We start from the raw sequence: 11338 nt of genomic DNA, 5'->3' as shown, positions 1-11338 counted from the left end.
GTCAGATTTTCTCTCTGATCTTGTTCTTTCATGAAATGTTTTCCAGTTTTTTGAGCTAATTTAAATGGGTTTGTGTCTAATCTGTAGATTAAAGCAGCTTCCTGTAATCCCATCTAAGCTCAGCTCCTTTCTTCTTCTTCTCTGCTGACAGAAACAAACTTCCTCACTCCGTTAGAAGAGCTCTTGAGGTTTAAATCTGTTTTCATCATCGGTTAACTCGGCTTTAATCGCCCGCAAACAGCCGCACATCCGCCGCCGGAGCGCCGCAGCTCCAGCCTGATGAGTCGCCATGGTGACCTCAGGACCACATGAAGGAAAAACCACACACACCTTCAAACACAGCAGCGCTACCTGCCCGGCTCCCCAGGTGTGTTTTAATCTCTCTGCGGTCTCTGTGGTGTCGGGTTTCAAACAGCCGCCTCACCTGAGGCCTTCCAGGAAGGAAACGAAGGCGGCGCTGTCCCGCCGACTGATGCGGTCGAGCTTCAAACGCCACGCCAGACTTCTGAGGCTCTGGCGGCTCAGCGGAGACGGATCAGAGGCAGGGCGGCGCTATAAAACCCCACGGCTCCTGAAGGCAGCGCAGCATTCACCTGGCTGGCTGGGAGAGAGGAGGAGGAGGAGATCCTGAGGAAGAGGAGAAGATCCTGAGGAAGAGGAGAAGATCCTGAGGAAGAGGAGGAGATCCTGAGGAAGAGGAGGAGATCCTGAGGAAGAGGAGGAGATCCTGAGGAAGAGGAGAAGATCCTGAGGAAGAGGAGGAGATCCTGAGGAAGAGGAGAAGATCCTGAGGAAGAGGAGAAGATCCTGAGGAAGAGGAGGAGATCCTGAGGAAGAGGAGGAGATCCTGAGGAAGAGGAGGAGATCCTGAGGAAGAGGAGGAGATCCTGAGGAAGAGGAGTGTTTTCAGAGGAAGGGTGGGCTGATGGATCGCAGGATGTGGATTTATCGCAGCTTCCTGTGCGCGTCGCTGGTCTGCGGTTTGGCGCTGGACTCCAACACCATCCGGTCGTCCAAAGAGGCGGCGCTGCAGAGCGCCGAGCAGCCGGTGAGGACAAAGTTTTCACACCTGCCTGGAGACTCGTCCTCTCCTGTCGGTTGAATCAAACTGGGGAGTTTCTGCTAACGCTAGCAGCTCAATGAGCTGCTGCCAGTTTATCTATGTATTTATATTCTCTCACTGTCGTTGTTGCTTTTCATCATTTGAGGTAAAAATTGATTAAAAATTCAAGTGTTGATGCTGAGATAAAATACGTCTGCAAGCAAACAACAGAAACGATGTTTTCCTGTTGTGGTTCTGCAGTCCAGACTCGTTTCTTTCCTGTTGAGACGTTTTAAAACGATTGAGGTCAAATCTTCTCAAGATGCACATAACAGAGAAAACGGAGATGAATCAATGAATTTCAGGAAAACCCTGAGATTCATCCAGTCTGTGAAGCTTTTGTGTTTTCTTGGATTCAGGCATGAAAAGCTGCTCAACTCAAAGGATGAAGCACTTTCTGTTTGATTCATGATCAAAGATCCAGGTTAAAGCGTCCAGACCTTTAGTCCTGTGGCCAAAACCAACCAATAGAGAAATTAAAAGCAGATCTGAAGAGCCACGGTGAACTTTATAAGTCAATGAGGATGTTGTTATTTACTATGGCAACCAACGGAAAGCAGAACCCTAGGAAAGATGATCACTGTGTGTCTCATTCAGCATCTCTGTCAGTAGACTTTCATTTAAAATCTGTCTTAATTGTCATTTAGATTAATTTAGATTAAATCTAATCCACTGTGATCTGGAGAAAATCCCACAGATGAAACAAATTCAGTCAGAGATTTTAGCTCCAACGTCAGACGTCATTTTAAATGTTTATGATTTAAAATTCTTATTTCCTACCAACAACCCAAAAAAAATTAAAAACTAATTTTAACTTAATTACTTTAATCGAGGCAATTTTTGTTTGCCTCGATCAAAGGTTTGCATTATAGGTTTTTGTTTAGCTTTCCTAGCTTAACATGTCTCAGCTCAGGTTAGCTTAGCTGAATATTTATTAGCTTCATCATCAGTTTTTTTCCCTTCCTTAACTGAGCCTCATTTAGCTTAGCTTGCTAGCTCAATGCTTGCTAGCTCATATTATTTTACTAGCTCACTTAAGACTAGCTTAGCTTAGTGGATGCTACTTTTTCTCATGTTAACAGATTTCTGTCCAGATAAAAAAAAAGTTTATTTATTTTTAGCAGGTAATCAGTTGATTTAAAGTCAAAGCGAACTGTTACTCAGTGACCTGAGCCTCCTGAAGCTCTTTGTTTCCGTCATCAGTCGATATGCTGACGATGCGCTTCTGTTCTCCAGAGGGAAGGCTGCAGTAACAGAGCTCAGAGGAGACACTCCAACACCGACCGACAGCTGGACCGACACCAAGTCAGAGACAGAGTCACAGACAGCTTCAACAGAACCAGAGGTAAGTGGCTGGACTCCAACTCCCAGCATGCCCTGTGGCCCCGCTCTAACACCTAGCATGTTTTAGCTCCAGAGATGTCGAGCTGCGTCCGATCCGGGGACTGCGCCGCCGGCCTCTGCTGTGTCCGGTACCTGACCGGGAAGCGGTGCCAGAGGATCCCGCTGGAGGGCGAGGCCTGCCTGCTGCGGGGCGCCACCAAGCGCCGCCGCAACCTGGGCCGCTGCGACTGCGCCGCCGGCCTGGCGTGCGCCGCGGATCAAGCCAGCAGCAAGCGGCAGGGAGTCTGCATGGTCCGGTCCGGATCGGCCCAGAGGAAGACCAGAAACTCCGGCCGGAAGAAGAAGAGGACGGCGGAGCGAAGCTGCTGAAGGACCTGGGGATGGGGTCCAAACTGAGGCCTGGGGACCGTGATCGGGCCCTCCAATCAACCTTATGGACACGTTCTTCTTCTCCTCTTTCGGGAAAACCCAATAAACGTTCATGTGAGCGGCTCAAACACTGGATCAGAACTCAGACTAGACCCGGTTCTGACTTCATAGCCCAGACTCAACATGGCAACCTGCTGCAGGCTATCTGGTCCAACATGGCAACCTGCTGTCTGGTCCAAACCGAAAACCTGTCAGTGTTTAAATCAACCCATGGTTCTTTTTCCCCATCAGAACCAGAACCAGCTAAGATTATTAATCTGAGTTCATTAAAAACCCAGATTCTTCAGTTTGGGTCGAGCTGAACCAGAACCTTTTGGTTCCAGACGGGACTGGCACATGAAGCCTCTGGTCAGCAGAACGGCTTCACTCCAACACCGGCCCGGTTCTGCTGACCCGTGAATCTGCAAGTCGGACCCAGAAAGGAAACTGGAACCAGAACCTCGGGTCCAGGCTGAAACTGCTCTAAAACCGCCAATCAGAACTCAGCTGGGGGTCAAAGGTCACCTTCTGAACATAAACTGAGAATGTTCATCCTGGTTTCAGATGAGGTTCTGGTTGTACCAGGGATAATTTCCTGTCATTCAGAGGTCAAAGGTCACCTGTAAATATAGAAATGACTCAAATTGTCTTGTTGATACTTTTCTGATTAAATCTCAATAAAAATTAATTTGTTATAAATCTGAATATCGGAATTTTCTCTGGTAAACACGTACATGCTGCCCCCTGGTGGAGGAGCGGCACAGGATGCAGCCGGCCCTCCAGGACCCACCTTGGGGACCCCTGTTGCAGAAGTTCAGGTGTGAACAGGTGGAGTTTTACCTGCTCCTGTTAGCAGCTAGCCGTTCTGTTAGCATTAGCTTCTTCTTCCCTCCTCTTCCTCAGTTCCGGCTGGATGGAGCAGCAACACCTGGCGGTCGCCACTTACCCAGGATGCAGTGCGGCGGAACGTACTGCATAATTATATGAATAATTTATGTACAAACGGCTACAATATTTGACATCAAGTTCCGGCAGCAGTGGATCCCTGTCGGTTCATCTTGAAGCATCAAATCAGAAGCCAGGATTCACTCACAACCTGAGTGACGTCACAGTAATCCAGTGCAGTTGCAGGAAACCTCCAGGAGGTGGCAGCAGCAGAATCGCTTCAACATTAAAACCCAGAGACTGGTGTAATTATCAAGGCATCTTTTATTTCCTCATTTCATTTGATTTAACAAAAAAACCGTCAGGACTTGTGGAAAAACGTTAATGCAAAAGAAACTTCAGAAAAGCAAAGTCACAGATGCAGCAACATTATCAGCCGACTGAACACAAACAGGACGAAATCTGCTGAATCTCCATCGATAGGAATGTTGATTATGGAGGGGCGGAGCCTAACGGGGGCCAGACTACAGGGTCAGCAGGGGGTCGTGTTGGGAGTGGGGGTGGCTGCCATGGCGCTCAGAGCTGGCCGCAGTCGGCGATGATGATCTTGGCTTTTGGTTTCCCTGAAGAGCTTCCGTAGGACTCCATCTTCTTGACGACGTCCATTCCTTCCACCACGGTGCCGAACACCACGTGCTTCCCGTCCAGCCTGCAGACAAAGAGCAGGGATCAGCCGAGGCTCGGCCGAGGCTCACCGCACGGCGGCGGGCCGGCGCCGTACCAGGTGGTCTTCACGGTGCAGATGAAGAACTGCGAGCCGTTTGTGTTGGGCCCGGCGTTGGCCATGGACAGGGTGCCCGGCCCGACGTGCTTCAGGGTGAAGTTCTCGTCGGCGAACTTGTTGCCGTAGATGGACTTCCCGCCGGTTCCGTTATGGTTGGTGAAGTCGCCGCCCTGCAGGCCAGACAGAGGTGAGCGGCGTGATCCGGCCGACCCACGGGTCGACCCGCAGCGGCGGCCTCACCTGGCACATGAAATCTGGGATGATGCGGTGGAAGCTCGACCCCTTGTAGCCGAAGCCCTTGTCTCCGGTGCACAGTGCCCGGAAGTTCTCCGCCGTCTTGGGAACCACGTCGGGGCGGAGCTGCGGAGAGTTAGCAACATGGCTGAGCAACGGCCCAATCACCGATCAATCACCGATCAATCACCGATCAATCACTGATTCAGAGAACCTCTGCAGGTTAAATATTATTCAACATCCTGAATAATGCTGGCCTCTCAGAGTGATGGCCACCAGGGGGCGCCTCAAAAACAAAACATACATTAACTTTATAGCATAGATGCTAATTAGTTTCTCAATCATAAAAAGAAGCTTAAACACTTTATTGGAACGTTATTTTCCACATTTATCTTTGATTTGGTAGCGAGTCGTTTCGCTCTTTAAGCTAGCTTAGCGAGAGCTAAACAGATTTATGGTCGCCCTGGAAACTAAAACCAGAAGCAACGAGTCACTTGAGCTAAACTAAGAAAATTATTTAGTGGACAGGAAACAATGTCTTTCTGCAGTTTTTTTTTTTGAGACTCCAGGTCTAAAGGTCAAAGGTCATGGAGGAATCATCTAACCATGAAGGATCAAGTCTAACAGAACCAGAAGATTCATTAAAACCCAGAGAGATTCTGGATGAAGTCGGCTTCTGATTGGGTGATGTACCTGGAGCGTCTTTTACCTGCTTCAGGTTAAAAACCGAAACACTTCAAACCGGGACGGGATTATTTCACACCAATCACAGAATATTTAAAAAAAGATCCTGAAACGTCAATAAACGCTGTTCTGAAGCAGATATAAAGAAATAAACCTGATAATGTGGCTTTATATTCACTTGTCACTAACAAGTTTTCTGCAATCAGTGCAGAATAATCCCATCCATCTCTTCTAGGTCTGGATTATGTCTAATCTGGAATAAAAATCAGATAAATTCCCATTTGAGTGTTTAATTACAAACTTTATCTGAAATATTCTGCAAACCCAGTAAAATAATCCAGACCAGGTTTGATGACTTCAGGTGATTTAATTTTGTATTTTACATGCATTTAGATTTTTTAATGTTTTAATCTGCGTAATAAAATCACAGTTTATCAATTTATTCCAACATAAATTCTCTTCCATGCATCTCATTTTGTCCAGTTTAACTTCTGGGCAACTTTAAATTTGTTGCAGAAAAAGATCAAATTACCTTTAATAAACTGTTTTAAATATTCTGCAACCAGAGCAGAATAATCCTGAGCAGATTAGAAGGTTTTAGTTTTGAACAGCAGATCAAGGTCCTACCGCCGAATCAGAGGCCAACTTCAGCTGCTGCAGAGCCGCATGGCTGCAGCAGCTGCAGCAGGCCGCGCTGCAGCCCGGGAGGATCCGGGGGTTCGCTCCGGGAACGCCCTGTGCCTGGCTCAACAGCTGCGGAAGTCCTGAGTCAGACCGGTTCCCCGGGAACGTTCCTGACCCTCTGCGTGTCCCCGAACCGAACCGGCTTCACTGGGTCTTCCTGCTTACGTCCGCATTTCGCAGCGTTCAGACGGCGCCCCTCCCCCTCCCGCACCGCGCCAGCTCAGTGGAACTTTCCAGAACCGGACCGGACCGGGCCCGCAGCGCCGCGCCTGCCGCCTCGCGCCACTGAGGTCCCGCCCAGATTACACGCGGGAAAACCCACCGCAGCGGGCCTCGCGCCCCGCAGCTCCAGCCGCGGGAAGTAGGCCGCGCGAGCGACCCTGCAACAAAGACTCGCGCGCCTCGTGAGGCTGCGCGTGACGGGTCCGGTTTCAGTTGCGGGTCCAATAGAACCGTTACCGGAACAGAACGCCAGCATCCACGGCTGGAGCCGCGACAGGATCCGGTTTCGGTTCGGGCCAGCCGCTGCGGAAAGCTCCGGAAAAAGCTGCCGACAGAAACGGCTGAAGGGCGGCGTGAAGCCGCGCGAACCCCGATGAACAGCAGTTTCACCCGCCCGGCCGCGCCAGCAGCGCCTCGCCGGCTGGGAGCCGCCTTACCTCCATGATGATGCGGCCCAGATGGGAGCCGTCAGCGCTGATGTCGAAGTACACTCTGGGATTGGCCATGATGTCTACAGGCTGGCGGGGGATGGCAGGAGCAACGAGTTTTCCGGGCAGGCCACAGGAAACCGAAAACGATGGCCGAGCTCCGAGCTAATTTATATAAGACCCCCTAGTGGGCGGGGCTTAGTTTCAGCAGCCAATCAGTTATGGGGACGTAGTGAATGGCATGTTTTTGAGCTAATCAGCAACCGCAGCAGCAAACACAACTAATTTCATAGCGACGCACATTTATGAGTGCGTTGCATTGTTATGACAGCGTACACCGGCTCGGAGACGCAATGAATGTTTTCAGACATGCCCGTTAAACCCCGCCCCGCCAAGACATCCCGGTCACGCAGTTATACTCACAACAGAGCGGGCGATGCGCGCAAAGCATCACAGACGTCACGCAGAGCCCCGCACTGCAGGCGCGCGCCCGGTGCCAGGGTTAAAATGTGGATGCGCGGTCACGCGCCCAGGGTGCGGCCGGTCGGTCGGTCGAACCTCCCGGTTCAGCAAGAACAAAGTTTAAACCGGGAAATCGCAGAGGACACCGACAGCCAATCAGAAACACCGGGAGCGAAAAACACAGGTTAAAAAGACCCAGAGCATTCTGGGTGAGAGAAATTCACCCAGAACCGGGTCGAACCGCCCAGAACCAGGACTGAACCAATCAGAACTGGAGAACAATAGTTTTTGTAAGTTTCTCCGTCAAAAAGCCACATTATATTAATCTTTATTTAATTTATCAAAGCAATAAGAGGGTATAACATCCAAGGGGGCAAATACTTTTCCGAGACTCTTATTCAACTCTTTATCACTTAATATTTCCAGTTTCAGGGATTCATTTTGTAATGTAATGGTACTATTTTATGTGTAAGGTTACGTTGGAGCAGAACAAGGAAGTGACGTACACAGTAGAGAGGTTAAGTAAAACACACTGTTCAGCAGCCCGAGAATGTGTTTTGTTATGTTCAACATTAAAGACGTTCAAACCCAATACCGATGACATCCTTGACTCGGCATAACACTACATGGTGTCAGAAGACGTCGGAAGATGGCAAAGTTCCCGCCTGGAGGCCTGAAAGGCGGCAGCCATTTCAGCGCTACCGGGTAGCCACAAAGCTAACCCTGGAAGACGGCGAGGTCCAGGTCTGTAGCTGCTTTATTCTCTCGGGAAGGAAGCGGAACAAGTGTTCAAGACGTTCGCATTCGAAGAAGGAGTATGAGATAGTTTTAAACAAACTAGACAGCTACTTCGTCCCCAAAGTGAACACAATACATGAAAGAGTTAGCTTTCATCAGCGCTCTCAGAGGTCGGGGGAGACCGCGGAGGGATACATCAGGATTCTCCGTGAGTTAGCAGACACCTGTGATTTTGGCCGCGTTAAAGAAGAAAATATCCGAGACAGATTGGTCATAGGAATACTTGACAAAAAATGTCTGAGAAGCTGCAAATGATGCCTGACTTAACCCTCAGTAAAGCGGTGGAGCTCATGAGACAATCAGAGCAAGTAAAACAGCACGTAAGCGAGCAAGGAGCTAATGCTTGTGGCTTACAAGCGCCAACAACACCGAGAGAGGCTGACACACAGCGAAAGCCATGCAAACAAAGCACAGAACACAGGAGGAGTCAAACCAAAACACTATCAAAATGTTAATAAATGCACAAGATGTGGTCGAGTTCATGCAAAGACTGATAAATGTCCAGTTAGGAGTGCAGAAGCTGTGAAAAGCTGGGTCATTTTGCAGATAAAACGCATGGAGGAAATAAGAGCTCCAACACAAACCAGTGAATCCTGTCCTGATGAAATAGGAAGGCTAAAATTCAAACCTGTTAAGATCACTGTAAGAGAGGGTGCAACTCCCTATAGTGTGACAAAAACACGGAGAATGTCAGTTCCCATGTTACCAAAAGTGAAAAAAGAGTTGAATCGTATGGTAAGCTGTGGAGTGATTCAACCAATCTCAGATCCAACAGAGTGGTGTGCTCCAATGGTGCCCGTGCCAAAGAAAAACAAAGAACAAATTAGAATCTGCGTCGATTTGAAAGAGCTAAATAAAGCAGTCAAAAGGGAAAAGTATGTCCTACCAACAGTGGATGACATCTTGCCTAAACTGGCAGGCGCCAAAGTGTTTTCACTGTTAGATCCTGCAAGCGGATTTTGGCAAATACCACTTGATCCAGAGAGCGCCAAATTAACAACCTTTATAACCCCATTCGGTAGATACTACTTCAACAGGCTACCATTTGGTATTACCAGTGCCCCAGAAATCTTTCAGCGAGAGATGACGGCTCTCTTAGGGGGACAAGAAGGAGTAGCAGTCTACATGGACGACATACTCATTTATGCAGACACTCCAGAGCAACATGAAGCGAGACTAAAAAAAACACTGGACACACTTAAGGAAGCAGGGTTAAGGTTAAACCATGAAAAATGCCTACTACGTCAGAAACAACTCCATTATCTGGGTCATTGTATTGATGAACATGGCATAAGGCCAGATAAAGCCAAAGTTAATGCAATCACAGAACTTGAACCACCAAAGAATGTTTCCGATCTGAGGAGGATTCTTGGAATGATTCACTACTTGGGCAGATACCTACCAAATCTTTCTGAAGTCACAAAACCTCTCAATGATCTGCTTAAAAGTGATGTGACTTGGACTTGGGATACAGCTCAAGAAGAAGCATTCAGTAAAGTGAAAGATCTTGTCACAAAGTCACCAGTCCTCGCATTCTATGATGTAACCAAACCGACTGTTGTCAGTGCAGACACTAGCAGTTATGGTTTAGGGGGAGTTTTACTTCAAGACCATAATGGACAGTTGAAACCAGTGAGTTTTTGTTCCAGAACACTCATCGATGCAGAGCAACGATATTCACAAATTGAAAAAGAATGTCTAGCAGCAGTCTGGGCATGTGAGAAGTTCAGCAGATACCTTTATGGGCTGAACTCTTTTACCTTACAGAGTGACCACAAGCCACTGATACCTCTCATAAACAGCAAAGATCTTCAATCAGTGCCGCTTAGATGTCAGAGACTTTTGCTGAGAATGATGCGATACAACCCCACTGCTGTGTATGTTCCTGGGAAAGAACTTTTAGTAGCAGATACCCTAGCAGACGCCACCCACTGGCGGGTCCTGTTTGTGTCCTGTTTGTGTTCAGTCGGCTGATAATGTTGCTGCATATTTATGGGCGTAGTTGTGAGGTTTATTCTGAGAATTTCCTGTTGGCATTGAGTTGAAAATTTCACTGTTAATCTGTTACTTTGACTTAAAAGACTCAAAGAAAGGGCTATGTAATGTAATGGTACTATTTTATGTGTAAGGTTACGCTGGAGCAGAACAAGGAAGTGACGTATGCGGTAAAGAGGTTAAGGAGAGAGAACACACTGTTCAGCAGCCTCAGAATGTGTTTTGTTATGTTCAACATTAAAGACATTCAAACGCAATACCAGTGACATCCTTGACTCGGCATTACACTACACATTTGAACGTTTGAAGAAGTTAAGGCTTTATGTAGAAATGCTTTAAGTTAGCAGCGTGTTACACATGAACTTATTCTTGGCACTAATGGAACCCCATAGGTTCCTCTGGTAAGGCAGCTGAAGTTCAGCCAATGTCCTGTTTGGTTTTTGACATTTATCCATTCAAAGCCCGTACAATAACTGTCTTTGTTCTATTTTGTAATATTAATCAGTGCTTTTCTCATGGATTTCATGTTTTTCTGTAACTGTTGTTTTTTCTCTCACTAGAACCAGACTCAACAAGAAGAATGTGTGCTTGTAAGATTTGTCTGTTGCTGCCATAAAGTTTCTTTAAAAACAGTTCAGGTCATCATTTCCTGGATGTTTTCTGCTGCATTGACTGGAACCTCAGGATGATCTGAGCATGCTCAGAGAGAACTGCAGTGTTTCTACTACGCCACCAGAGGGCGCCACTGAACCAGCAGCAGCTTTTGCAGACAGATGAAGTTCTGTTCGACCCAAAGACGTTCAGGAATGAACTCCTGTTGTACCAAATCCAGATGATTTGGTGGAAGGAAGAAGTTTGTAACCTGAAAAGAGGAAAAGCCATTTTCTCTGACTGGAACGATTCTCCTCCCAGTTCGCCCAGTGATATAAACCACTCATGTTCTGACGTCCTGCAGCGAGGTCCAGAGCGGCTCAGTCAAAGTATTCAAATCAGGGCTCTTAATCCATATTCTAAGACATCCTGACTGGAAACCAGCTTCTGAACTAGCAGTCTCCTGTAGCAGTCTGTGTCACAGCACACCTGAAGACACCTCTGACTGGAGTCACTTTAGAAAAGATGATCTGAACTCAGAGAACTTTCCTTTTAAACTCTGAGGAAAATCGGACCTGGTCCAGAACCAGGACCCGGTCCTGGTTCTGGACCAGGACCGGGTCCTGGACCGGATCCAGACCTGGATCAGATGTGACCTAGACCAGTCACGTTGTTCCTGCTGGTCCTGTTGGTGGTTCTGTGTTACCATGGTTACAT

At 47.8% G+C, this 11338-nt stretch overlaps 3 protein-coding genes across 4 annotated transcripts in view; 1 reads left to right on the top strand and 2 right to left on the bottom strand.

Moving 5' to 3' along the window:
* The window catches only part of LOC129366235 (chromaffin granule amine transporter), a 14787-nt gene extending 14349 nt beyond the window's left edge, over window positions 1-438 (bottom strand). The window contains exon 1 of the mRNA XM_055039960.1: window positions 1-438. This exon is cut by the window's left edge and continues 360 nt beyond it. The gene's annotated coding sequence lies outside the window, so the exon portion shown is untranslated.
* On the top strand, window positions 218-2822 carry LOC129366240 (dickkopf-related protein 4-like). 2 transcript variants are annotated; one of them, XM_055039973.1, is made up of 3 exons: window positions 218-367; window positions 2339-2447; window positions 2514-2822. In XM_055039973.1, the coding sequence occupies exons 1-3, from the start codon at window positions 290-292 to the stop codon at window positions 2813-2815; spliced, it is 489 nt and encodes a 162-aa protein (XP_054895948.1). In that variant the 5' UTR covers window positions 218-289; the 3' UTR covers window positions 2816-2822. The 2 variants fall into 2 exon arrangements, with proteins under 2 accessions (XP_054895948.1, XP_054895947.1); XM_055039972.1 differs by having other exon boundaries at window positions 218-1048.
* Window positions 2823-4045: 1223 nt separating this feature from the next.
* On the bottom strand, window positions 4046-6932 carry ppiaa (peptidylprolyl isomerase Aa (cyclophilin A)). Its single transcript, XM_055039295.1, has 4 exons — window positions 6785-6932; window positions 4764-4883; window positions 4521-4693; window positions 4046-4448 (listed from the first exon to the last, which is right to left on the bottom strand). Exons 1-4 carry the CDS (start codon window positions 6851-6853, stop codon window positions 4316-4318), a joined length of 495 nt encoding a protein of 164 aa, XP_054895270.1. The 5' UTR covers window positions 6854-6932; the 3' UTR covers window positions 4046-4315.
* Window positions 6933-11338: the final 4406 nt, after the last annotated feature.

This window comes from Poeciliopsis prolifica, unplaced genomic scaffold (assembly GCF_027474105.1).
Source record: "Poeciliopsis prolifica strain line A6 unplaced genomic scaffold, Auburn_PproV2 SCAFFOLD014, whole genome shotgun sequence".
In the NCBI taxonomy this organism is placed as follows: domain Eukaryota; kingdom Metazoa; phylum Chordata; class Actinopteri; order Cyprinodontiformes; family Poeciliidae; genus Poeciliopsis; species Poeciliopsis prolifica.
This window is presented reverse-complemented; position numbering and strand designations above follow the sequence as displayed.

What these genes read in the sequence shown, in the direction of transcription:
- LOC129366240 (XM_055039972.1), top strand. Translation starts at nt 926, where the DNA reads ATGGATCGCAGGATGTGGATTTATCGCAGCTTCCTGTGCGCGTCGCTG. An exon ending in TGCAGAGCGCCGAGCAGCCG is followed by an intron (nt 1,049 to 2,338) that starts GTGAGGACAAAG and finishes TCTGTTCTCCAG; the next exon opens with AGGGAAGGCTGCAGTAACAG. An exon ending in CAGCTTCAACAGAACCAGAG is followed by an intron (nt 2,448 to 2,513) that starts GTAAGTGGCTGG and finishes AGCATGTTTTAG; the next exon opens with CTCCAGAGATGTCGAGCTGC.
- ppiaa (XM_055039295.1), bottom strand. Translation starts at nt 6,853, where the DNA reads ATGGCCAATCCCAGAGTGTACTTCGACATCAGCGCTGACGGCTCCCAT. An exon ending in TGGGCCGCATCATCATGGAG is followed by an intron (nt 4,884 to 6,784) that starts GTAAGGCGGCTC and finishes AACTCTCCGCAG; the next exon opens with CTCCGCCCCGACGTGGTTCC. An exon ending in TGCACCGTGAAGACCACCTG is followed by an intron (nt 4,449 to 4,520) that starts GTACGGCGCCGG and finishes CTTTGTCTGCAG; the next exon opens with GCTGGACGGGAAGCACGTGG.